Here is a 25,573-nt window from a genome sequence, read left to right as displayed (position 1 = left end):
GAAAAATTCATTTGTTTTATATAACATTTACATCTTACAAATCTTGCTTTTATTTCGTGTAACTAAAAAGTGTCATTGTATTTCAAATTAATTATTTCAAGCGAAATTAAATTAATGAGATGAAAATTTAAATTAATTAAAAATTTGATTATGGATTGAAGGGTTTTTAATTTAAATTTTCTACTCATTTAATTTTAATTTTTTCTCTTACCGAAATGGAACTTTGCGAATCAACGCTAATTAATTTGTTTATTCCAATTACCAATTAAATTAATAATTAATAATTATTTATTATTAATAATTAGCGTGATGGCATACAAGCTCCTTCGATAGTTCAAAACCAATACATGGTTTATCGCTGAAAATTCGCGATTATTATATTATATCAATCCGCGTAGTAAATAATCTGAAATTCGCTGACAGTCTAATTATATAATCTTCTAAATATTAATTAATTTGGCACGTAAAATTATCCCTTTAGTAATTAAATTTAACCATCCAATTATTTTATAAAATAATTGAAAAATTAAAAATAAATTAAACCCCAAAAATAATAAATAATATTATTTTTTACATTTATATTACAACATCTGGGACATGGGAAATGTGACAAATGTTAAATTAATTTCCAGACTAAATCTATTTTATTTCTTTCGTGTTTATGTTTACGATGTGTTGTTGTTTTGTTTGTTTTTTGTATTCCAGAATTAAATCGGTTTTATTTAATTCACGACTAAATTGCATAGAATAATATTTAAAATAACCCAGTTATAATTTTGTGTTTTAGGTATAGAAGGGTCTATAATCCGATGTAGTAATAATTATAATATTTAGTTTGTATCGTGTTATATGGTTATGCCTACTTATATTTTCTTTTTTTTGGTTTTTTTTTATTTAATCTCGTTTTAAATGTATTTTTGGAAAACTATTTTATAGGTATAGAAGAGAAAAATTCTAATTTTTTTTATTTAATTATTATTATTATATTGTTTTTTCGTATATAAGTCCATTATACCTGTTTATTATTGTTAAATGGTATCATGATCTGGCCCGTAAACTACAGGAAAGGGTTGTATTATCATTTTTTTATCCTTAAAAAGTATAATCACATTTTCTGGATTACTTTCTTCGGAATTGTTTATTTATTTATTTATTTATTTTTTTTGTAGACGAGACATTTTTTTTTCATATTTTCATTTTTATTTAACTCAGTAACGAGGAATTTTAGGTTTTGAACTATCGGTGCCCGTAGACGATTTTTTGTATTTTTTTTTTTTTATTTTTTTAATATTCGAATATCTTTTGGAACACTTAATTAAAATGTTCAGAAATTAAAGGATAATAAACTCGACCTATTTGGTTTTTAATTTAAGGATATTTTAAATAATCCTTAAATTATTAATTTGGGTCATGAGTTTAGTTTTTTTTAAATAAGCCTATATTCCACGTTAAACCACCAAAATACGTTTTTGAAATTAAACCTAAAATAAATTTTTACGTACTAATAAATCAAAATATAAACCGAACTGAATTTACTTGTAATATACGACTACCATATGTTAACTTCACCTAGTGAAGAATAAGAATTCCTTGTTTTATAAAACACTTAAAACTCAGAAAAAAATAGCTTTTTTTTCCTTGTTCATAAATACGTATTTAATTTAAATTTTTTCATGAAAAAATCTTATTTTTGTTTGTTTTTCACCTTAATATTAATATACACATTAAATCAGTAAAAAACGTTATAGAACCTGGTATAATTATTTTTAATTAATTCCCAACAATTAAAACGTCGGCAACGTTTTTTTTCTTCGTAGAATCTTTTTAACACGGTTTCATTATTTAATTCAATTTAATTTTATCTTTTTAATAATTAATATTTATAATTTTAAGGCTGCCGTTAATTAATTATTCGAGAATTGTCCATAATCCGTTTTTATTTACTTATTTATATTTTTTTTTTGGTTTCTCCTCTTATTATTAAAGTCTAGTTGTTTTTCGTAGTTATATCTCACTCGGGTTCGTTTTTGCTCGATCTTAATTCATTAATTAAGTATTTAATTAATACATATTAATTACCATAAAACTATCTGCGCGATTTCTTATAATATATTATGAATAAATTAACTTTTTTTTTAAATTTTTTATTTTTTGGGACGGCCGATATGGGAACCAACCTCAATTAGATTTTGATATGATTACCTTATGCGTTAGTTTACTTGCAGCTATAATTTTTATAATCCTTTTTTAATAATAATTATAATAATAATATTTAATTGTCGATAATACGTAATAACGAATCCCCGATGATTTTTTTTATTTTTATTTTTTTTTTTCATATTTTATTGTTAAACCTTATTTAAATATTTGAGGGAGGTTTACCTTTTCGACGTTACGATGGAAAAAAGGTCGAAAAATGCTTTTGGTACGTAATAATATTTACAAAGTTTTTTTTGTTTTTGTTTTTATATATAGAACCAAAATGAAACATAGCACCATTCAGTCATGTTTATGTTTATGTTTATATGGGCCCTGTCTTTGTGCCTCGTAAATAGTTTTTTTATTTTAAATAACCAAAAACACCTAAATTTGTTTTCTCTCCTTAATTGAATACGTCTTATCTCCTAACACCCAACAACTTACACCTTCTTAGTCTTAAGTATTTAATTCGAAATTAGTTTCGTTTTTAGAAAATAAATTTAAAAAAAGGAAGGGGAGGAATGCGTTGAAATATTTTAGTGGAAATTGAATATTATTATTTAAATTGTTTTTTATAATATACATATTTAAACCTATTAGCCGCAGCGACGCGTTTCGCGAAATGAACCTCCCGCTTGACGCGTAATTTTTCTTTTTTTTAATATTAATTGTTATATCCTAAGGCTGTACTTGTTTTTCAGTATTTTGATAAATTTAATTATATACGCTATAGAAATGATTTTGTTTTATTTATAAATCTATCTAAGTCATTGTAATGAAAGAAGTTTGAAAAATATTTAGCGATCGATACCGGTATAACGTTCCGTTTTAAAATGGACGCGGGTATATCGTATATCATTAGGTAATTGTTTAAATAACACAGTTTTTAGCAACCGTTATTTAGATGGATATTTTATTATTTCGCCCATAAACTCGGCGGGCGCACGCGAGTGCTACCCCGGTTGTTTAGTGATGATTTAATATTTTTAATTTAATTTAAATTTCGATTATTTTTCAATTTCTTTCGATTATTTATAGAATTTTTGGCCTATGTATGAATTTCAGCTTCATGGACGAAAACAGTCTTTTAGCGTATTTCGAGCCGTGGCTTTGCTTCGCTTAACTACCGGGGTCGATTTCTCGGCGTTATATTTTGTTAGGTTATTGGTTATCTTTATTTAATCCCGATTTTTGGGGGTCGCGTTTTAATTCGTTAGAGTGTCATTAAGCTATTAGGTGCGGCGCTGAGAAAAGGCAAACGCACGTGGAAATGACGGTAAAAACGGTAAACATGATCAAGCATATTCTGTCTATAACCATTGCCGCGAACTTCCACTCCGCGATGATGTCGTTCGTCTCGTCGTCTTTCTTCATTCTGTTGGTGATGAAACGTAGTTCTTTGAGTATGGCGGTCAGCTCCCTGTGCGTGCTCAGACACAGGCTGGTCGACTGGGCTTCTTCGGTAGGCACGTGCAGGTAGCCGGCAGCCGGATTGCTGTTAGGCTGCTGCTGCTGACGAAAATCGTCGTCGATGTCCAACACGTTGGCCAACAAGGATCGGGAGGAACGCTCCTTGAGTTCCAACTCTCTCATCTTGCTGGTCATCATGATGGTTTTTCGCGTCATCTTCTTGCCCGGACGCTCCATCCGAAGAATCCACGGCAACCAGATTATCAGAACCGTCTTCACCTAAATAAGTCGTCGTCGCCAACGCCCATTTTACGTATATACGTCGTCCGATACGACAAACACAAACAACACCTCCATCTCGTTAGCCAAAACCCTCTCTCCATACACAAATAACAACGACTAAGCACCAGTGCTCCAACTATACCGATACGCCTATCCTATAAAACCTCCAGGCATTTATGCCCATCCGTATGTTCAATCGTGAATATTCAACATTAACGGGGAGGGAGAACAGTATTATTCGGATTTCGCCAAGATGCATTTAACCCGATATTCAAACCATATACCAAACAAGGTGATATTTACACATGCTCAATCGATAAATAGAGTCGTTTGAAATACATTTTTACAAATTACGTTCGAAATTATATCAGATTAAACACCAAAAACCAAAATATTTAACAATCTGATCCAAATTATACCAAAAATATAAGAAATCAACCGAAATATACCAAAAAAAATAAGAAATCAACCGAAATATACCACAAAATATAAAAAAATCAACCAAAATATAAGAAATCAACCAAAATATATTTTCAAATACGTGCAGTTAAAATTAACCAGAACACACCACGATTTGCCATTATTTAGACTATTCCATAAAAGTGTTTGCTTTTAGAATATAGTTCAATCACGTGGTTGTCTCAACAAAAATCCAGTGTTATTAGGTATATAAGAAATTAAAAATCAAGTTTTCCTTAACACAAAACCGCTAATACATTTTCAACATAAAATTGAAAAACATAAAACAAGCAAAATAAATGGTATCGGACTTACGAATGTTGGCATTTCGTGAGTGTCCGAGTTCCTATGATGATAGTTGAGCACCACCACCGTCATAACAACAGAAAAGGCTACCATAATCATGATACAAGCAAAATACGTTCCTGTAAGACACCCGGAAAAACAGTTAATTCCCATAAAATTCTCTTAGAAAACGATAAGAAAAAATAAAATAAAAATAAAACAAAATAAACTAAAAATGTTAAAAAATCCAAGACTTGGGCGACAAGACAAGAGTTGTCAAGTTAAAAAATAACTTTCAAAAAACCAGACTCATTAGACGCGATAGTTGCTTGCTTAAAAGATAGCTTGCAAGAAGAAAAAAAAAAGAAGGGAAGATGAAGAGGAGTGTAATCATCAATCTAAGGAAGTTAACTTTTCAAGACCCATTACGAGACTTCAATGACATTTAGTACGAAATTATAATTACCCAGTAGAGAGAGTTGGCGCCTTTTTATTTCTATATAACACGTGGGAAATTAAAGGGGACATAAACCAGCGGAAGAAGGGTATAGGGTCAACTAAGTTCACTTTACTTTTATCATTTATATTGGATGCACGCACTTTTAAAACTTCTTAATGGTCCACGAGACTTGTACCAAGTCTGGAGCAAGGTTCCGGTTAATAACTATATAATAAAAGTCACTCGCACTTTACTCTACACTTAAAACAGTCTAACATAATATAAAACGCATTGAAAGTATTGAAAACTCCGATTAGTCTTCAACAGGAATTAATTTCCTTAAAAATATTCTCAAATGATGATGCCTTAGCTTCCGATGAGTTCCAGCGTTATAATGTACTTTTTCTTTAAGTCATTCGCACCTTTAAATCTTACTATTAAGAGTTCTATCTAACTCCTTTGAAAATTTGAAAATATTCGGTGAAGAAACTCAAGGAAGATACTGAAACAATTTTTTTTAAAGACAAGAAAAAAAACTTCGTGTGTCATTAAAGAGTCGGATTACCCTGTCATCGTCTAATACTTGGGACCGAAATAGAACTAAAAAGAGTAATTTTGAAACGCAAAAAGAAACATTTTTGTATAAAAATTCAAAGAAACTGTCATGGAAAAGAAGGAGAAAAAAGAAAATGGTAATACCTTTTTCTTTCCCCCCCTCTCTTTATTTTACTTGACATTAACTGGAGAAATATTAGGGACGCGATTTTAATGGTGGTACACTCGTAAACGACAAAACACTAACGTAAAGCTTAATTTTAATTTAATAGCCTCGTTTTCCCACGGACAATAGATTATTAAGACAGACGACTAAATCTTTTCTTTTAAAAAGGCAAAGAATAAAAACACTTTTATTCCTTCTATTCTAGCCTTAACTAAATTGAGGTAAAAGAAAAATGTTTTTCAGGTAAGTTTTCAGTTTAGGTATAAATCCGAGGTAAAAAGAAGACTGTAAAGCTGGCTAAACCTCACGAACATTTTTTGGTGAATATAATCCCACCAGTATGAGAAAACGCTAAGCTATCCTAGGTAATCCCCAAACTACTAAACCGCGCAGGGCGTCTTCGAAATAAAAGCTTTATACTTTCAAGACCCTTTAAACAAAAACGTTAGCTCTTTTGTTGAAGAAAAACTAAAATTAAAATAAAAACCACCTAATATTACGTGGACAAGTTTCTTTCAACCTTAAGCCTTGGTTTAATTTTACATCCGAATTAATCAAAAAGCTCGTTCTTGCGGATGAGAATGGGGATTTGAAGACAAGAAAAAAAACAGTAGGTGCTTATCGCTTAAGTCTTGGATTTTTGTCTACAAATTAAAATAAAAAAACATAATGCTACTTCTACGGAAATTAACATGGGCCTCATACTATATAAGCCTGCAGCTTAACCAAACAAGCTCTCACGATGTTAAAGGATGGGGTATACGGTCCAATTCTTGCTAATCCCTCGTAAATCAATTATATTTGCTCCCGAGCATACAGATGAGGGTACGCCCCCGCAAAATGGTCAGAAGTGACCCGTTACATTGACCCCTAATAAATCACAACAAGGCTCAATTGGTTACCGAGGTTTTAAAATAATTAAGGTGGTTTGGTAGTAGGGTAACGTCTGCAACACTGCAAAATCGGAGAAAATAAACAATAATATTGGAATTTAAAGAAGAAATATTGTTCCAATGTTCTATAAGATGGCGTCTATATTTGACGCCATCTTGAGTTTCGTTAGAGCTTGTTAGGTCGAAGTATGCCTGTTAAATAATGACGGGTGGCCTACAAATTAAACGCAAAACATGGAAAGAAAAATTCAAATCAAGAGCGAAATTAAAACGAATATAAAAAAGTGCTCGAGTGCCAATAAATTAAAAATTAAATAATAAAAAGAACGAAAGAAAAGTAACCATCATGCTTTTCGGTGACAACCAATATAACAAAATAAAAAAATAATAACACACCAGTGTAATAATTAACGTCATCATATCAAGCTTAATTCCCCATTTGCAACGTTAACGAAAGGCGGAGGAATTTGCGTCATTGTATACAAAAACTTAACCGATATACCTTGATTTTAATATACGTTCGAAGATTTTGGGGGAATAGGATTCAATACGAGATGGTATAAAGTGAAGGGGCACACGTCTTTACTTAATCACGTATATATCTGTTCCATTTAAATTATAATCTCAACCACAGATCATGCTAACCATATATTTTAGAGAGGAATACACGGTACATGCATTAAAGTTAGCGAAACACAACAATTGAGTCACTTAACTTAATGTGTATGCCTAAAGCGACAACCCTTACATGCGTTAACATGGTCCGAAATATGGTTTAACCATGGGAACATATTTGTTTCCGGCAATTTTCCTTATCAAGGGTGGCTGAAACGTGGTTTTGGACAATTGCGGTTGTGGTAAACTTTAAAATGAGAGCAGTTACGTCAAAATCGGTCAATCGATTATTTAACTAACCTAATTGCGAAGTATCAACTGATCCGAGTGATTCAAAATTAAACTTCAAAATATTGGCCTACTATCTTCCGGCCACAGTATATGAAAACATAAAAGCAAAGATAGATATAGATTCCAAATCCCCTTTGGTAAACTGACCACCAATTTACAGAGTTCAAACGTCGTCAAAACTATTACCTATAAATTTGCATGATTCAACAAGAATTCTCGTAGGTTCCTCTTTAGATTAGGGAATTAGCTCACGTTTAACAATTAAACCAATTCTAAAATTCGCTTAGCAAGGAGTTCCTTGACTGTAAACACGTAACGAATAAATTTTTTGACCAATTTTCACGTAACTCGTATCATCTTTGAAGTCTGACCTACTATAAGTACGCAAAACCACGAACCGCATTCGTAACCCTTGGCCTAATAACATGCGGGTGACCCTACACGAAAACCTGTTTTTTCTTTACGAAGTTCAATTTCGATCATCATTTTTTACGTGAAAAGAAAATTAGTCTAAGCTAAGACAAATATTTTATACAACACTAAAGCCTTAAAATGAATCATACATGCACTGACCTGTTAATAACAATTAACGGTTATTATAAGATCGCGAAAAAAATGGCAGTAAATTACACGGTTTCTTTTTTTCTTCGACAAAGTGTTCCGCGAAGTTCCGATTCGTAAAAATATTTGCTAAAGTAATATAACGTCATGCCGCGACAAAAAAATAACTTGATATAAAGAAATGAGTAATTTTTAATTGCCGTTGTCACCGCGAGGGCAAAAATGAATAAGAAATCGTAAAAATTAGATTATATTGAATCATAAGAAAAATTAATCTGCATAAAAGCCGCAAAAAATGATAAAAATTTGTCAATTGGAAATTTTAAAAAAGGTTAAATTATATTAATTTATTACTTAAGAAAAATAATTAAAATATGGATTTAAAAAATTCCTGAATTTAGTGGTTGATTTAGACTACACCTACACGCTCAATACATTGCGGCAAAAAGAAGGGGGGGAGTTAACGTCAGTGTTAAAAAAGCTAGTTACTCGTTATAGTTAAAAAACTCGCAAAATAACGTGAATGACGAAATAACCCGAGATTTTAGACCAAAAATTTTGAGACTGGGCAATAATTCACCTACAACATTATCGATGTCAAAATATTTAATAATTAGCTTAAATTAATTAACCTAATATTTATTATAATTACATTAATCCAGTAAGATGCGGCTTTATAATAATCCCCAACTATTATTTGTATTTACAACATATTGAGCATGTAGGAGTGTCAGTTCTAAAGAAAAAGAAATTTTAAATAGATCGTATAATTCGGAATTTTGTTCATTCATTTTGAATTAATTCTTATATATTTCTTTGCTTTAACGATTCGCACCTATAATCGAGAATGTATCTGAGGTAGGAGGCAATGTATCCGTAACCATCAGTTGAAAGACAGACAGAGACAGGAGAATGGTGACACCTGCAAATAACAACCAGCGGGTTGCTTAAAGCTACAGCTTATTTGTTTATTTTTGACGATAGAAAATCGTGAAGACGCGGCGCTAAAACCGATAATTGCCCATAATCATAATCAAATATATAATAAACAGCTCGCATGGCCAATAATAAAACAAACTCGTTCGAGCCGATGGGGTTTTGGGGGTAGGTGGGGCTTGCTTATCAGGGTTTTTTGTTCGGGATTTAATTCGAGAACCATAGACCACAACATGCACAAAGTATACGGTATAACCGAATGTGTGTCGATCGGTGCTGGCTATATAATCGTAATAACGATAATCATATAATAATAATTATAATAATCATAATAATAAAAATTCCAGGGTAAACTTAACCTGGAGATGATTCGATCTCTCGAATTATACACGATTTTTATACACTCGATTTGGAAAAAACGAAAAAATAAGCACAACGAGTTTCCAAAATAAAAACCAAAAATAACCAAAAAACGTTCGATATATATAAAGGGGGAAATGGATTAAAACAGTGTCTCGTGATGGTGTTGTCGGTATTTCTTATAACTGTGCAAAATAGTGTTAAGATCTTTGCTTTTGGTTTTTTGGAGAAATAGAGAGGGTCTACTATTTGTGTTTTGTTTTTGTATTTTTGCATTGTTTTTTTGTGTCCGAGGATGTCCCACCTATGATGGAGACGGCGTCGGACGTAGGAGGCATGGCCTCGGCCAGTTGGAGCATAAAGACAGTCAACGAAAGCAAGATAGTCACACCTGAGGAAAGATCCACATCAATCGAGTCAACACTTAAACAATAACAATTTAACCATCTTTGTGTGGTAGAGTTTCATCCAGAAACCCCGGTGGTCTATGAGTTGGAGTTCCAAAGTAACTTACCCCCTGATAGAGTCGAGTGACACAGTGGTCACTGGAGAAAGGAAAGCTGTATTTTAACCCTAGAAGATGCACCGTAAATTTTGTCAATTGAATTTGAGGAGCTATTGTTCATTCTGAACCTGTCAGATTCAAACTGCTAGAAAGATCTAGGGATATTCTGAACCGAAGTAAAATAGCTTCTCACCCTATATGATTAATTTATCTATAGGGTAGTTTTTGTTTTCTTGTTGTTTGTTTGGAATTGTTCAATGTTACGGTACATCATCTTGGTTACAATAAAACGAAACACTGTTAAACACACAACCATGCTTTGAATACCGTAAATCGCAAAAATATTATTAATTGCATCTAATTTTCTTCTATCAAAGAACATTTTCGATATTACCCTAAACATACCACTGCATTTAACCTTACATTATGTCATGATGGAATCTGCATTCGACTTCCTACCTTTTTATCACATTATTATTATTAGTTTTAATATTAAAATTGGGAACATCCCTGCAGTAATATCGTAACCAGTTATTTTTAACAAGACAGATTACCAAGAAGAAAAATTTAATAACAATTTTTTTTTCTTATCGTAATTATTCTGTCTCTGGTCGCGTAATGAAGCGAATCGCGTTTGGAGGAAATTGGGAGAAACAGAGGGAAAAAAATTCAACGACGAAGAATATAACAAACGGGAGAAGATGCGGGGCGGACGCGTTGATTCAATTTTCGAGGGAATACCCGGGAAAATTTCAGACTGCATCCATCTCGAAATCTGATTTGAATATTTTAATTAGCGTCAAATCGACCCCTTAGTCCATTTGCGCCGTCAATTTTACTCGATCAATACCTTGTTAAATTTACCAGCGCGAGGTTCTCATAGAGAAAACAGTTGGAAAAATAGTTTACATATATATTAGATCAGCAAAAGACGCAATTTATCATAAAACTATAAAGTAATTAACTTTTATATTCCCTCTTTTGAGACAGCCGTCACTTTACTTTGAAAAAACACTGATTTTAACCCAATGGGCTTCGTTCAGATTGTTGTCTTTTTATATAAAATTAATCGTCAACGAAGCGAAATTCACGTTCGAATTGACAGAACAAGGGTCTCTCATTAAAAGATATACATTATAGCTGGCGTTCAGTTAAAAAAAAATCTTTGAAAGTTTGCACTGTAAAAGGTTTAGCTACCTCTCGCTTTTAAAAATAGACCTTTTCGATGCTTGTTACGTAGCTCTTTAATCAGTTCAAAGTGATGAACAATGCCTAAGGGTTGACATAAACCCCGCAGAGACCGTCACTGAACTGGTTGATAGAATATTCTAAACCTTCTCTTTGAGAGAGAGAAAAAAAAGAAAAAACATTCAAGCACTCTGCCGCTTTTAATTTTGTGCTTATGAAAGCTGTTTTTTCCCGCGAATTTCTCTACTTTCTCCCTTTTTCCCGGGGAGTTTTCGTTTAGATAAAAGAGTTTGATCAATGAACTGTTAACTCAATTTTTCCGGACTTTTTGTTAAACAAAGAAGGAATATTCGATCTCACGCTTATACGGATTCCGGGCGCACACTACTTTGAATAAAAACGGGATGGCCAGGACGCGACTGAGCTAAAGAAAACTATTTGGCTCGGGGAAATTAAAATTCCGAAATAGGGGATGTGGAAAGAAAGTCCGCGGGTCGAAGGGGACAGAAAATTCGTACTGGTTAAAGGAATTAAGACGGGCAGTCTTACCTAAAGTGAGTTTTTCGCCAGAGTCGGGCGGTAGTGTGAAGCCGAGCAAAGTCATAGACGAAATAAGAACGCAAGGGATAATGAGGTTGAAGCCGTAGTATAGGGTCCGACGCCTTATGTGGATGGTAAAAGTTATGTCTACGTAAGGCTCCGGACAACAAGAGTAGAGATGGACATTTCGATGTCCTGGAACCTCTGTTACCGAAAGACAAAAAGAGAAAGGTCTTCTCTTAGTATCATATAATGATGGACCTTCTATAAGCCTGTTATGTCCTTGAGAACCCCATTCAAGGTTACGATGACTAAAAGAGTCTATAGCCGAGTATAAATGTTTGAACAAAGCACAATGATGATGATCTGGAAGAAAGGGTTGATTGTTAAGATTATTTACCCATGAGATGCCATTCGCCGTTGTGGACGTAAGTGCTCAAATCTCCCCCCTCTTCACCGGAAAGGCGGAGGTCGAGTTGTAGGCCGTCATATGTCCACGAGCCAAACTTCATCTCGCACATCTGGTCGTCGAACGGAAACCAGGTGATATCTATTTTGCAGGTACTCTTGAAAATCCCCGGTGGGATATAAGAACAACTTCCGTTGCTTCTCACTACGACGTTCGTGGGATAGGTGCCGTCGAATCTTTCGTCGGCACTAAAACGAGACATCCAATCATCATTTTAGTCAAGGGCTCCTAATTTGCGCACCAGGCTTAGTCAAATTTTACGACATAGCTGGTCAGCTTACGTTATAGGAAAAGGGCCAATTTAAGGGAATATTCCGCTAGAGACTAGAGAGTAGGAGGCGACGGTAATACCCTATTTGAATATATAGAGACACGATACCCTTATTCAAGCCTAACAGACCTATCGTAGTATATGCTTCGCCGATTAAACCGAGTTATTAAAGCCATTGTTCGCTCGATATAAGCCAGAAATTGTCCAGGGCGCGTAAGATTGTTAAGATGGAGCTGCTGGGAAGAGACCGTTTCGAAAACTCACCTATTGTACATGAGGACATCGGGTTTCCATATTCTGTTGGGCGGAATCCGAAGATCTTTGACTCCGCCGTAATCGCTGGGATTCCAGCGCAAATTGACATCAACCCACTCCTGGAAAAATGCCACGTAAAGCGAGGTCAATATCTTCCTCTATTCGAACGCCTCTACTTATGTTTGGAGCGGAAGAGACCATTTATTCGAGTCGCGCTAAGCCTAATTCTTAATTTCATAATGGTTATTTTGTCTCGATGTAATTACGTCAACTGAATTTAAAACGTAACTCGCCTACGAATGACGTTTATTAAAGCGAAAGCTTTTCGGACCCTATCAATGGGATCTGATTCGGTTTTTAAAAAAATGGTTTCTGAGAATTCTCGTTACGAGAGCGTCTAGTCTTGTAAAGTGCACTTTGCTTAATGAGGGTACGTTTTAACGAATAGGGATCATTTTCAGTCGAATACCAAATGAAGCTTTCAAGCTATTCTCGAGTGGATTTGAAAGGGAAAAAGTACTTATCTCTTTACTTATAAAAGCTAAGAGATAATTGTTCTACGCTTTAAATTTTGATTGATATTAGTTACAAAACCTCTCTCTCACTGGCTCATAATTCTCTTCCGCTCCAATTCGTTTGGTTGAATTTCGATATTTTTTTTATTAAGAAGTTTATTAAGAAAAATTACAAAATTTTGAAGCTGAAATATCTCAAAGGTAAAGCCTTTTTCAACTTCAATATTTTATATATAATATTATAACAAAACATGCGACTAACAAATTTACAATAATCTAACACGTGCCTTCAAAAATGTACTCCAAAAAAAAAAAAATTACAAAATTCTTAAATCTTCGCAAGACAAAGTCACATGATGTCATTCAAGGGTGAAATTCCACCTCATACCATCGAAAGAAATACACGTAGCAAGCGGCAAAAATTTAAATAGGATTTTTGAGAAGAGATAAGGAGATGGATTGGTGAAAAAATGGGGGGAAAAATTGATCTATTTGATGAATTTACAAATAAAATATGGATTTCGCTCCTATTATCATTTTATAATCGCCCTGGTTTCGCTTTTCTTTGTTCCTTATTTTCATAATAAATTCGTATAATTATCTGGTTAACGCGAATACTAGTATAGTTTTGAATAATTTTCCTTGGTAAGCCTTTTTCGTTTAGATGTTAGTACGAATTATGTCAAAAAGTTTAAAATTCCGATTTTTTTTCATCTATATCTATTTAAAATTAAACAAAAGTGTTTGTTGGCCAATTTTAAAAACGTTGTTAACGCGTGCGAATTATTATTTTTTTTTCTTACACAGTTTTAAACCAATTTATCGATGGGCTTAAAATTTAATGACGGAAACGTTAATAGAAGAAATATATAGAAGATAAACATGCAAAACGGTGAAATAGTTTTTCATTGTTTTTTGTTAAAATTTAAATTTTTTTCTTGATTTAAAAATAATCAAGAATATATTTATATATATATAATTTATTTTAAATGTCATATGTCTCGTAATTTCATCAATTATTTTAATTACTGTAGTATGAATAAAGACAAAAACAATTGAATCTGAATTAAAAAAAAACCAAAAAAATTTAAAACGGGCAGATCGATCATATGACGTTTAAAAAATTTAAAATATTTTATTTATTAAAATTCCATTAAATTTGGAATTAATATAAATTTTGGTCAATTAGCATGCTTCAAAAATTAGTTTCCACGTATAAAAGATATAGTATAATATAATTTGGCATTTTTTTAGAGGATAAATGCAGTTGAAACTCCAACGTTACTCGACTCGTTAAGCGATTAGATATCGGTTTAGTTTGCGGTTTTAGTTTTAGTTTAGACTGCGTTTAGTTTTAGTTACGAGTTTAGTTTCGTTTTTTTTTTGTTTGGAAGAAATCACGATTATGATTATTTGATTCGATGATATTTAGTAACAAAAGTATATATTGTTTGGTACGTAAAAAGGTTCAGATTTTTGTATGAAGGAGTTTTTTTAGTTCGCGAGTTTAGTTTTTTACCGTGTTTAGTTCGTGCAAAAAATTTTCCAACTAGACTTTATCCTCTATCGTTAGGTAGGGTATTAGCTTTTTAAGACTTACCAATTTTAACCAGATATTTGTTACTAAAAGCTGATTCTTTTCGTCCTATAAGAGAGAAAACAGGGAAAAAAATTTGTTGAAGAAAATAAAATCTTAAAGGAGCCAAATTAAAATAATTAACTTTGGTTTAGACGTGGTTATACACGTTCATCCTTTCTTAAATAAAGAATAAAAGAGGTTGGTTTTATGGTCATTTGGTTAAACTTTTCATGATAAACATTTCGCATACCGTATTAGCAGAGTAAGTGCAAAGTTTCGTAATTCCGTCATCATAATGTTATAATTATTTTAAATTAAAAATAATAATTAAAAAAAAATAAATCAATTTCGACAAACATTGAAGGCTAGTTCTCATTAACACTTAAAACGTGAAGATAACATTGGGGGGCAAATACTCTTAACCCTAATATTTTGGCGTAAGAGGGTGGAGGTATTTTGGGGGAAAAAAAGGGATTGAAAAAAATTAATAATTTAGTATATAAAAAGCCAAAAAAACTCGGCTCGGTAATGTATATATATATATAGAAACAACGACTGGCTTGGTATATATATATTGGTTTCTAAATAAAAAATTAATTACATTTATATATAACCGATTTAATACGTTTTTTCAAAGCACAAACTCGTTCTCGGATGCTTTGATAACTTACCAGGTTTAACCAAAGGTTGGATGTTACGATTTGATTTTTTTCATCCTATGAAAAGAATATAAAAAACTCTGACGAAAACCTGAAATATCATCACCAACCACTAACTCTCCAGATCAACGTCGCACCTCTATTTTTAAACATTATTGGCAAAGAAAATATTACAATTTAACTAAATTTCTTAAATTGAGAAACAAACGTTGAGATTAATTATTAATCAAGAAATAGACAAAAATGAACCTGTTCATTCTCTCTTTATTAAAAGTATTAATATGTTCTTCGCCTACCGTTTATTACCAAAAAAAAGGATATAATCTTCTCAAACGCGCAAAAAAATTGGTTCAAAAATGAACTCGCTCGCTCTATAAAGGTAGGTGGACGCTTATCAAAGTGCATCAAGTAACTGAGATTTCTAACTATATATTTAATGGCCATTGAAATGGCTTTATATATATATTCCTATATAAAATATGGTGGTAGGCTATGGAACATTTGGACATAATGGTTTTCGAGTGAGGTGGCTATAAGAGTCAAGCGTTTATTCTATTTTTTGGGGCACGAGAAAATCATTTAAAAAACCTTAATGGGGAAAAATAGCCATTTCGCTTTCAAAAATTGCAGAAAAATTTACGATTCAGACATGGCGGTCAACCGTTTAAATATGTTTCCTGCGCTGCATGGGCCTAAAGGAAGTTAGGAAATGAGAAAGCTACCGTTATTTATTCCTAGCTCCATCAGTGGGTATATAGCAAAAAAACCACAACGAATGCGTATTAAAAGAAATTGATAACCGGAAGTAAAAATACAAAGTGTCTTTTTAAATTCGAAATATATCCAATTTTCATTAAATATTCAGATATGTACAGAGTGTATAGCCATAAATTAAAGGGTGTCTTCTTTGGGTTAAACTGAATGGAAAAGGTCAAAGAATGAGTAGTCTACAACATTTAGTTACGGAGATATGGGTTCTCAAAAATTTACCCAAAACAAATCAAATTAACTTAAGCACGCTTTTATCCATTTTATAGTACACTTCTATAACGTTTTTATCCTTGTTTAAGTGACCAAATCTTGTAGACTACATGACCTTTGACATTATCCTTTCAGTTTGACTCAAAGGTGGTTAACATACCCTTTAATTTATGCCAGACTTATCAGAAACACCCTGTTTGTAAAACAACTTTGACAATCGACCTTGAAGCCTTTGATACAGAGGTTCGTTACTTCAAGCAAAATTAACTTTTGACATTATAAAGGCCTTTCATCTCCATCCCACTCTAAATACACAACGCGAAATGATTACATCATAAGCTAATATTTCTCGTATGAGGAGAATATCTCTCCCCCGCATATTTATCCTATCTCCATGGCAACGCGGAAAATCCAATCATTCCGCATGGTACAATTGCGCGCGCATAAAATTAAAGAAACGTTTCTATTAATCTTTTTTATAGTATACTAAAAGAGAGCCCAAAGAGACAAATAAAAAATTCCGAGCAAAGGCTTAGCGGGGAAGAAAAAAAAAACGAATAAGAAAAGAAGACCGGTCAATTTGCTTTGGCTTTTTAGGCACCCTGCAGACGATTTATAGCCAAAACGTATCAAGGGCCTGCCGAAAGTAAGAGGGATAAAAAAAATAAGAAGAGCAGATTCTTGGATCTTAGGGGAACCCCTAAAAGGCAACTATAAGCGGTATAAGCCATCGAAAAATGGGCCACTCCAGATGCTTTCAGAGAAGGCTCATTTCTCCTCGTCGTTTTCGGCCAAATATCCGAGCCTTACTTTTTCCCCCCAAAACATTTCTAGTTTTTTTTTCTACCCGTCATATATAGGTAGTCCAAAATATCGCAACGCAAGATTCAAGCAGCTGTAGCGTCGCTTAGAAAACAACGTTCGATATCATTCAATCATACGTAACTACGTTCTTTGATAGCGCGGGAAAGATAGAACATTTGGCTAGATAGTCATAACTTATCTCAACAAGGTTAGTATACTTTTGAACCAAACTTTCTCGACTTCTCCAAACTAATTTAGAAACTATTTCGGATGGGGAATCTTCCGATTTCAGCGAGTTTGCTATTGTAACTTGACTCTGTATAGAGGAATGGGAGTAGAAACACTGGCTTTAAAGGGTAGCTAAAATTTCAGGGACTCCATTGGTATTCACGAAATAAGACTGGCACAGTTTGGTTTAGAAAAACATGGAATAATCTAGATTCCTCTTTCATTAATTCTCTCTGTTTATAATATATTTGTTAACTACATCCTCCACGGCTTTGTTTTATGAAAGGGAAGAAAGTTAGTCAAATCATCTCATCTTTCACAAGCCTTATTAAAATAAAGAGTACAACCTACAACTAACGCTGAGTTATTTCTATCCTATCAAAGGCCCACAATGTCGAGTTTAAGGGTTAACCAATCCACCCAAATAGCTTAGCTATTCACGGTTAAGCCGCACGCATTTAACACTCCCTTGAGGTCAAAGACGGTAAATTTATATTCGATTTTAAGCTCCCAAAACACTCAATTGACTAAAGAAGGGTTTTTCCCTCTATTCTGTATAAAACCAACTCTAGAAAAATATAAAAAAAAACATCCTAAAAAGTCCTGCGGGCTTAGCTTCCGAAAAAGGATTAAGAAAACCCGAAAAACAAACAGGACGTCTGCTGCCAGGCAAAAAAAAAAGTTGCCCAAATTCTTCTTTACTAACAAACAAAAAAATAACGTAGAAAGGGGGAGGGGGCGTACTAAAGGGATCGATTCGGATGGAAAACGACCAGATGGAACTGATTTCAATTTGAATTTTTGCCTAAACTCTAGGAAAAGCGCGAGCAAAAAAACAAACGAAATAAGGTCCAATACAAGGCTCCCTTGGGGGTTTTTGTTCCTCGAATTTTGATCTGGGACTAGGCCTAACTTTTGTTTTTGTTCATCCTTTTCCCACTCCCTAAATCCGGATGTTTCTCTAGGCAAAGTTTGGTCTATAAATAAAAGCGAAAATCGAATTTAGACCAAGCTGTGTTTAGATGAGCTTGGACATTTACCAATACATAAAACAACTTTGAAAATTTTAAGAATTTAAGTTGAAATATTTCTGAATTCATTATTCGTAAATAAATATACTCGCAAAAAGCTTGGGCTATCATCATCCCATATCTTTTTCTATACTTAATAATTTGTCTTGAATATATTCATAATATATCACTGCTCAATTACGATAATTAGCAATTTAAAACCATCCTAATCTATAATTAAATCTATCTAATCAGAAAAAGGGATCAAATTTTACTATCAACAGTTTTGAATTACAATATCCTCACATCCCCTAGCTTGTTATTCAACAAAAAAAAATATGACGGATTATCCAATCAGTAATCAAAGAAAGCCCTACGTCACAATATAACTTACCCTTTCACGAAACAAAAAAAAAAGAAAAAAATCCCTAAAAATCAGCGCGAAGGGAGGGAGTCCCTTTTTAAGAGGTATTTAAAACTCAATCTGTTTAAATTAACTCGGCCAGGCCCCGGGCATATAGGAGAAAGATAAAAAAGAATGAATTTCCTCTTCTATAGTAAAACCCTCGACTCGTCTCTCTTCAATTGACTTGCAAAATACGTTTAGGATATGACCAAGGGGGTATACACTCAGGGTTAGTATCTCTGTTATTCAGGTTTTGATATACGGGCCAGGGTTTCCAAGTTATGATTATAGTATTTCACGGATAACCTCTAAAATTTAAGTAAGAAAATGAAAGACAATGCTAAGGGGTCATAAGTAAAATACATTAATTATAACTCATTAACGGTGGATTTTAGGGCAAATTGCCATAGAAGTTACAATTTCGACTCAAAATTTATTTCCCATAGAACCAACTACACTTTGGTCCCACAACCCATTTTGGAAAACCCTGTATATCTGGATAATTCGAAATTTCACAGCACTGATTGAACCTAGGCGCGTAGAAGCACGCGTGTGTATTGTGCCCAGTTATTTTGGTTTTCAAGTATACATCCCCTCGAATACTGGTTGGGCGGTGAGTAAAGCAGGCGATAACTGATCGTTTAGGGGGTGGTTGCTATGGCATCATTTTTACGGTAATTTTTTAGACGCTCGGACAATGGGTAGTCTCGGGCTCATCCGGTTTTTGGTGGCGGATCGTAAACTAGTTTTCCGTGAGCTTTAGAGTATCGGTTTCCCATTAATCAGGTATAAAACCCCGGACGGTTCCCGCGAGCGAGCGGGCGAAAAGGGTTAATTATTTACCAAATTAGCTTGTCACAAACTCTAGCCTTTTATACAACACCCACCGCTCTCTGTGTGCTTAAAAGAGGCTCTTCCTTAACAAAAGAGTAATTTTAAAGGAGGTTTGCTACACGCTTATCTCCCTCACCAAAAGGTGCGTTGCATAACTGAGGTTGAGAACTTTAGGGCGAGCAATTTTTCCACGAGATAGTGTGTATATTTATTTTCTAAAGTATATTAGTTTCTCTCTATTTTTAGGCCAAACGAGGTTTTAGTAATTAAGGTGAGTGTAGGTAGATGATAAGGAAACCCGGATATAGTGTCTTTTGTACATAGTCATTTGCATCCTTAGATGAGACATAATTTAACATTATATAATTAAGGAAGGAAATCATTTTAAGTGCAAATTGAGGCATCTAAATTAAAAATTTTGGTTTTTTCTCTCTCTCTAAAGTTGCAAATAACTGTTTTAGTGTTGATTCGATATTGAGAAACACTTTTCTTATCTCCATTCTACGTTCTCTTTTTCGCGGATAATATGAGAATAACTAAGTGTTTTTGATAGTGGACTTACCACGTCGATGATTTGTTGTAATGTTAAACCGAAGCTGAGTATGAGTGGTTCTGATTCGTTCGCCACTGGTCTTTCTAGGACATTGTAGTTGCCGAGTAAGTCGTTGAGGAGTCTTTTTTCGTTTGGACCTTGATAGGAATCTGAACAAGAGGAAGAAGAAAATAGAAAGAAATACGAATTGTAAATAAATCGTTTCGAAATTCGATATAATTAAATATTATTTAACTGTCACGATACATTATAATTTTTTAAAAGGAATATAACCCCACAACAATTCACTCTTTAGCGCCAAAGTACTAAGAGCCTAAGATAAAGGAGTAAGGTATGGCAAAACTTTGTACCTTTGTGTGAGATACTGGAGCCTGGCGATAGAGTTACATTACCTTTAAAAAATACCTAGAAGTGAAATATTTAAACTATTTTTACACTCTTCTTTTAAAAATTCTAAAATGCAAAACTTTCTGTGCCGAGAGATGTCATTCCCAAATTTCCGCCTGCTATACTGTTCTTAACATTCTTATAGCGAATAAGATCAGCAGAAAAAAAGAAAAGAAAATTCGACTACAATTTCTGTCCATTTCAAGCGCGTGGTACCATTATAGTGAGAACAAAGTTGAAACTATTCCGGAAGAGACATCCCTCATATGAGTCGGGGTCGCGAAAACGTCTTAGCGTCTAACTCTTATGGTGAAGGAGCAATAACATGGTAAAAACGTCCACGCACCAAGATCTTACTTTCGCTCTCTCTCTCTCTCTCTCTCTCTCTCTCTCACTCTCTCTATCTCTTATCTCTCCTCTCAATTCGAAATTTCCGCTTTGTTCTAGCTTGCCCAGCTAAAACGCAAGACCCTCTTGTGCGCTCATCTTTAGTTGGAGTATGATGGCGTAAGAAGAGCAGCCGCGAGATAAAGAAAGATTAGAGCAAAAACGACGTAACCGATATAGACTGGTGTATTAAAAGATACCGTATTTTTGCTGTTAAATAAAGACAAACCTCTTTCGCGCATACATAAACCGTATACGAAAGTGTATGTATATGATGGAATGGTTTTGGCTAGCGAGCAGTCTTTAAAACAAATACCAAAAAGTGCCTTTTACGCGTAAAAAAGCTAATATCCTTTCGGGCACTTTGAGAAAATTTAAGTTATATTCTTTTAAGCTTTGGACGATCCCCAATTTTATGCTATAGAGCTTGAAGTCTTGAAGTTTATTTATATAATAATACTTCCCTTAGTATAAGATTCAGGTTTCTGGAATTTATAAAGTAAAACCTTTATCTTTAATCTGATAAGCTGATGTTTTGAAAGGTTGTTTATCAGAAATTTTCATATTTGATTGAATTAAGAGAAAACTATTTATAGAAGAAGTCAAAAGGGTTCACTATTTATTTTTAGATTTTTAGCTTCGCCTTTCACTCAATGATCTAACTTCTTGTATCTATCTCACCAAGACGTTGAAAAACAGAATGAGTATAAATTTTAAAATGAACGGTAAGGAATATTTAGGTGCTATTCCACTAGCTATAAATTTTCTTTTATTAGATTTAGTTTTACAAATAGTATTGTCACAATTGCGCCTTGGTTTCATTTCCGTTCCAATTTCGGAAGTATAGCTTTTAAATAGATAAGCAACCGATTGAATAATGGAAAGTAAATGAAAAAGGGATTGAATTTACTGTTAGTTTAGTTCGGATTTCGTATACTAAACAAGATCTATCCAATGGAGATTGAGTCGACGTTCCGGTATCACTAGGCGCGCTAGAAAACGGGAAAAAGCGCGCGGGCCCAAAAATACATCATTAATAAAGATTAATGAAAAGGAACAAAACCCAATTCTGCTTTCGTTATCGACAAAGTGATTAAACATTTAGGACACACGATTCTCTCTCTCTCTCTCTCTCACTGTTTCCATAATAGGGCGCGGACTACACCATTTCTCCTTTTAAAGGGGGAAGAAGAAAAAATGCGCTTAAACGTAGCCAAGAGAGAGCGAGAGAGAAACTAGGCACCGATTCCAGGGTCTTGTTTAACGAGCAAAATCGTAATTGTAGTAATGGTACGCGGCGTCCGGGGACAAAAGGACCAGAGATTTAACTCAAATGTCAAACGGGCCACGATTTCGCGTCTATCTTAATAATATTCGGTTGGAAAGAGAGTGAGAGAGAGAGCTTGCTGGGATAAAATTAATAATTTGACCGCCCTTTCGTCTTGAAAGCCAGCAAAAATGTTAAAAATGGAGGAAGTGGCTAAACTAAGAGTTTGTTTACAACCATTAGACCGAGAGGATACCAATTATACTGGCTAATTTCCAAAGAGGAGAACCGTAGCTTTACACTATAATTTACACCCATATTCTAATTGTTACTCCTTCCAAACGTCAACAAGTACATTCGAGAAGTTCGGAGGTAAAGTTCTAAAGCGAGAAATTTCTTCAACTCGTCTTTAATCTTGCTTCGTCAAAATGTAGCATTATCACTTGACCAACCCCATTTCATTTCCCGCTATTTGAAAAGGACATTTCTATCTGTACTGATGCCCAACACTGTCTACTCTCTCTAGGAGAGAGATGCTGGTTAGGATATCCAAGATTGGATGAATTAGGAAACGGGGAACAAAATGGTACGCACTAGTAAGGGGTCGAGAAATTTCATTCTCATTCTGCTAGCTAGCGTAACACTGTATTCGGGCTGGCTCCTTACCCAATCCGCTTGTTTTAATGAGTCGTGTAATTCCTGGAGAAACAATAGATAGCTAGGCGCTTTAGTAGAAAAGCATTTCCAGAAAACATACTACATTGCACTAGTAGTATATACCCCTAAAGGAGAGAGAGAAGCGAAAATTCCCGCGAGTGTAAGGTTTCCCCGAAAACCTTTTGCCAAAACTTTTCGTCCGCGACCTTTTATGAATAGGAATAAAGAAGAGTGAGAGAGGACACAGCGCGTGCACACTTTGCTTGGCTTAGCGAGAGCGAGAGAAAGTAGGCATGGAAGAAAAAAAGGAACAAAGGCGTCGCTTTTACGCTTCTGGATTTAATTTCCTGACTAACTTCGTTTCAATTGCATTGCATGGACAAGCTCGATAGAAAACGAAACAACGGAGATTTCTCTCTTTCACTCTCTCTACTTCCTTGACTCTCTTTTATTTGCAATGAATGTGTTTCGCTTTTGTTTTTCTTTGCATATATAATCTATTCTCTTTTCGAAAAAGTGGGTGACAAACACTGAGGCTCGGCAATTGAAAACAGATTTACTGAATAAGAGATTACCAAATGGCGCTCGGGTCAAGACTCAAAAGTGGTCTCGTATTTTACAAAAACCAATGTGTCTGTTCAGTTTTGTTGCCGCACTAACTTTTAAGTCAATTGAAAACTATTCCAGACTAGGACCATGAAATACTAGACAATTTCAAAACGTCACATTCTTCTGTTTCATAATGGCTAAGCCTTCTTAGATTACCGAAACTTAATTACATCCTATATTGAAAATGTAATTCAAAACAGGCGATATTCGATTCATAGATCAACTCTTCAGATATCTAATCGTAACGCCCTTTAACAATTACCACACTAACAGGCACTTATCGCGTCGGATATCGTCGCGTCCTATCCTGTACTGAAGCGTATTGCGTATACGCCAATTCAACGTGGATTCTAGACAGAGCTCCCATTCTCTCGCGTAATAACCCGACGTACAATCCGTTTCCGAGACGTTAGAGAGAGAAAGAGCAAAATTATATACTATTACTATAAAGCTATCGTCAAAATAGTCCCGAATTTCCCGGCCTGACTAAAGGCGAGCAATTATGTCCGCAATTTATAATGGGGTTTAATTATAATTAGAGAATGAATCTAGGAAAAAGCGCGGGCCACACCAAGATTTACCGCCAAAAAAGATTCCCGCCATTGAAGTCACGAGGCATAATTTTCGTAGCCTTAATGATTACTAGAGGAAAGACGTGGGTGTGATATCTCGAGCCTTAATGGCGGTAAAAAGGATAGGGGAGAAAGAGAGAGGTAAGTGCACTTCCAAGGCCTTTGGGACGGACGGCTCAATGAAAGCTAGAGGCTTGATTAATGAAGTACGATTCATCGCCCATAATACTTTTCATTAGCTCTCGCGATTTTGCTTCTCATAGAGCACCCGGGCTCACTCCTCCATGCAGGAGCGACGATATATTTATCAAAATGTTGAACTACTCCCTTATTTCCCACCCAGTCTCGTATATTCGACTTTTCGGAAGTTTATGTTCAAAGGGCTCGGCGATTTAATTATTCTTTTCTCCTTTTTGAGTTTGGTTAAACCGCGGCGGTAGCGTTCGGCGCCCGACAACTCCTGATAATATTTTAAAACACGTGTTACTAAGCAAGCGCCAAGGCCCCCACTGCTGCAGTCTGCCACCTTTTAGCGTTAGTTAAATTAAATACACAACCTACAGTAGCCTGTATAAGAGACAAAATGATTAATTGCTGTTTTGAAATCAAGGCGAAGTTTTGCCCTATCAGTTAACGATATGAAATTAGAGCAAAACACAAGGAAAAAAGAAATGGGACTTTTATAAACCGCGAAAACTAGAATACACTACATTGTGTTTATTATCACGTCTAAATGGATCTTTACCATCATTAAGAGGTATTGTTATTTAAATTTAGGCCATATTTCATTCATTCATTTCTGTTTCTAAACTTGATAAACGGAGTTTTTGTCATTTGAAGGCATAGATGTTGCATTGGTGTAATGCGGGTAAACACTTCTACAGGCGCCCATAGGAAATACACAGGAAAATTTCAGCCTGTAAGTTGGCTTCCCACAAACTTCATTATTATTATTAAAAGACAATCAATATCAACCAAAGTTTAAACAACATAAAAAAAGTGAATTAATTTCACGAAAAACCTTTTAAAATTTTAAAAATTACTTCTATTTCAATATATATCAAGATTAAACGTTTGTTAATTTAAAATCAGAAAAAAAGCTTTTATCTTTATGAAATTCAGAAAAGAAGGTTCAGCAAACGTTTTTAAATAAACTAAAGACGTTTCCACACTGAGTAAATTTTTGTTTCAGCGATGTTCTAACTTCGGGGAACTTTGAATAAAAGTTTTATATATTCCAAGAATGATTTTCTTCTACCCAATATGCAAAAAAAGGGGTTAGAAATGAAATATATCTAAAAGCGCTTGGATATCAAAATATGAGCTTCACTGATCGGAATATAATATATATTTTGTCATCCCTGTCTTTTCCCTTATAGTATAGAATAAAAAAAAAGTTTCGGCTAGTCCGAACTTGGCGAAGCAGAAATGATTTGTAGAGAAAAG

General features: G+C 34.1%; 1 protein-coding gene across 4 annotated transcripts in view; it reads right to left on the bottom strand.

The window, feature by feature from the left end:
• Nucleotides 1-2,134: 2,134 nt before the first annotated feature.
• LOC149692079 (neuronal acetylcholine receptor subunit alpha-7-like) overlaps nucleotides 2,135-25,573 on the bottom strand; it is a 78,231-nt gene continuing 54,792 nt past the window's right edge. The window contains exons 2-10 of one of the 4 annotated variants that reach the window (XM_089867744.1): nucleotides 20,258-20,397; nucleotides 15,445-15,489; nucleotides 14,795-14,839; nucleotides 12,689-12,798; nucleotides 12,085-12,341; nucleotides 11,694-11,888; nucleotides 9,756-9,842; nucleotides 4,666-4,775; nucleotides 2,135-3,888 (exon numbers count right to left, since the gene is read on the bottom strand). In XM_089867744.1, the coding sequence (XP_089723870.1) occupies nucleotides 3,424-3,888; nucleotides 4,666-4,775; nucleotides 9,756-9,842; nucleotides 11,694-11,888; nucleotides 12,085-12,341; nucleotides 12,689-12,798; nucleotides 14,795-14,839; nucleotides 15,445-15,489; nucleotides 20,258-20,397 (1,454 nt within the window). In that variant the 3' untranslated portion in view covers nucleotides 2,135-3,423. Of the gene's footprint in view, nucleotides 3,889-4,665; nucleotides 4,776-8,990; nucleotides 9,078-9,755; nucleotides 9,843-11,693; nucleotides 11,889-12,084; nucleotides 12,342-12,688; nucleotides 12,799-14,794; nucleotides 14,840-15,444; nucleotides 15,490-20,257; nucleotides 20,398-25,573 lie in introns of all 4 variants that reach the window. The other 3 variants (XM_089867742.1, XM_089867743.1, XM_089867741.1) reach the window with 3 other exon arrangements.

Source organism: Phalangium opilio, unplaced genomic scaffold (assembly GCF_054372755.1).
Source record: "Phalangium opilio isolate 3A_F unplaced genomic scaffold, DU_Popi_V2 ptg000024l_1, whole genome shotgun sequence".
NCBI lineage: Eukaryota > Metazoa > Arthropoda > Arachnida > Opiliones > Phalangiidae > Phalangium > Phalangium opilio.
The sequence above is the reverse complement of the archived record's forward strand: the minus strand, read 5'-3'. Positions and strand labels throughout refer to the sequence as shown.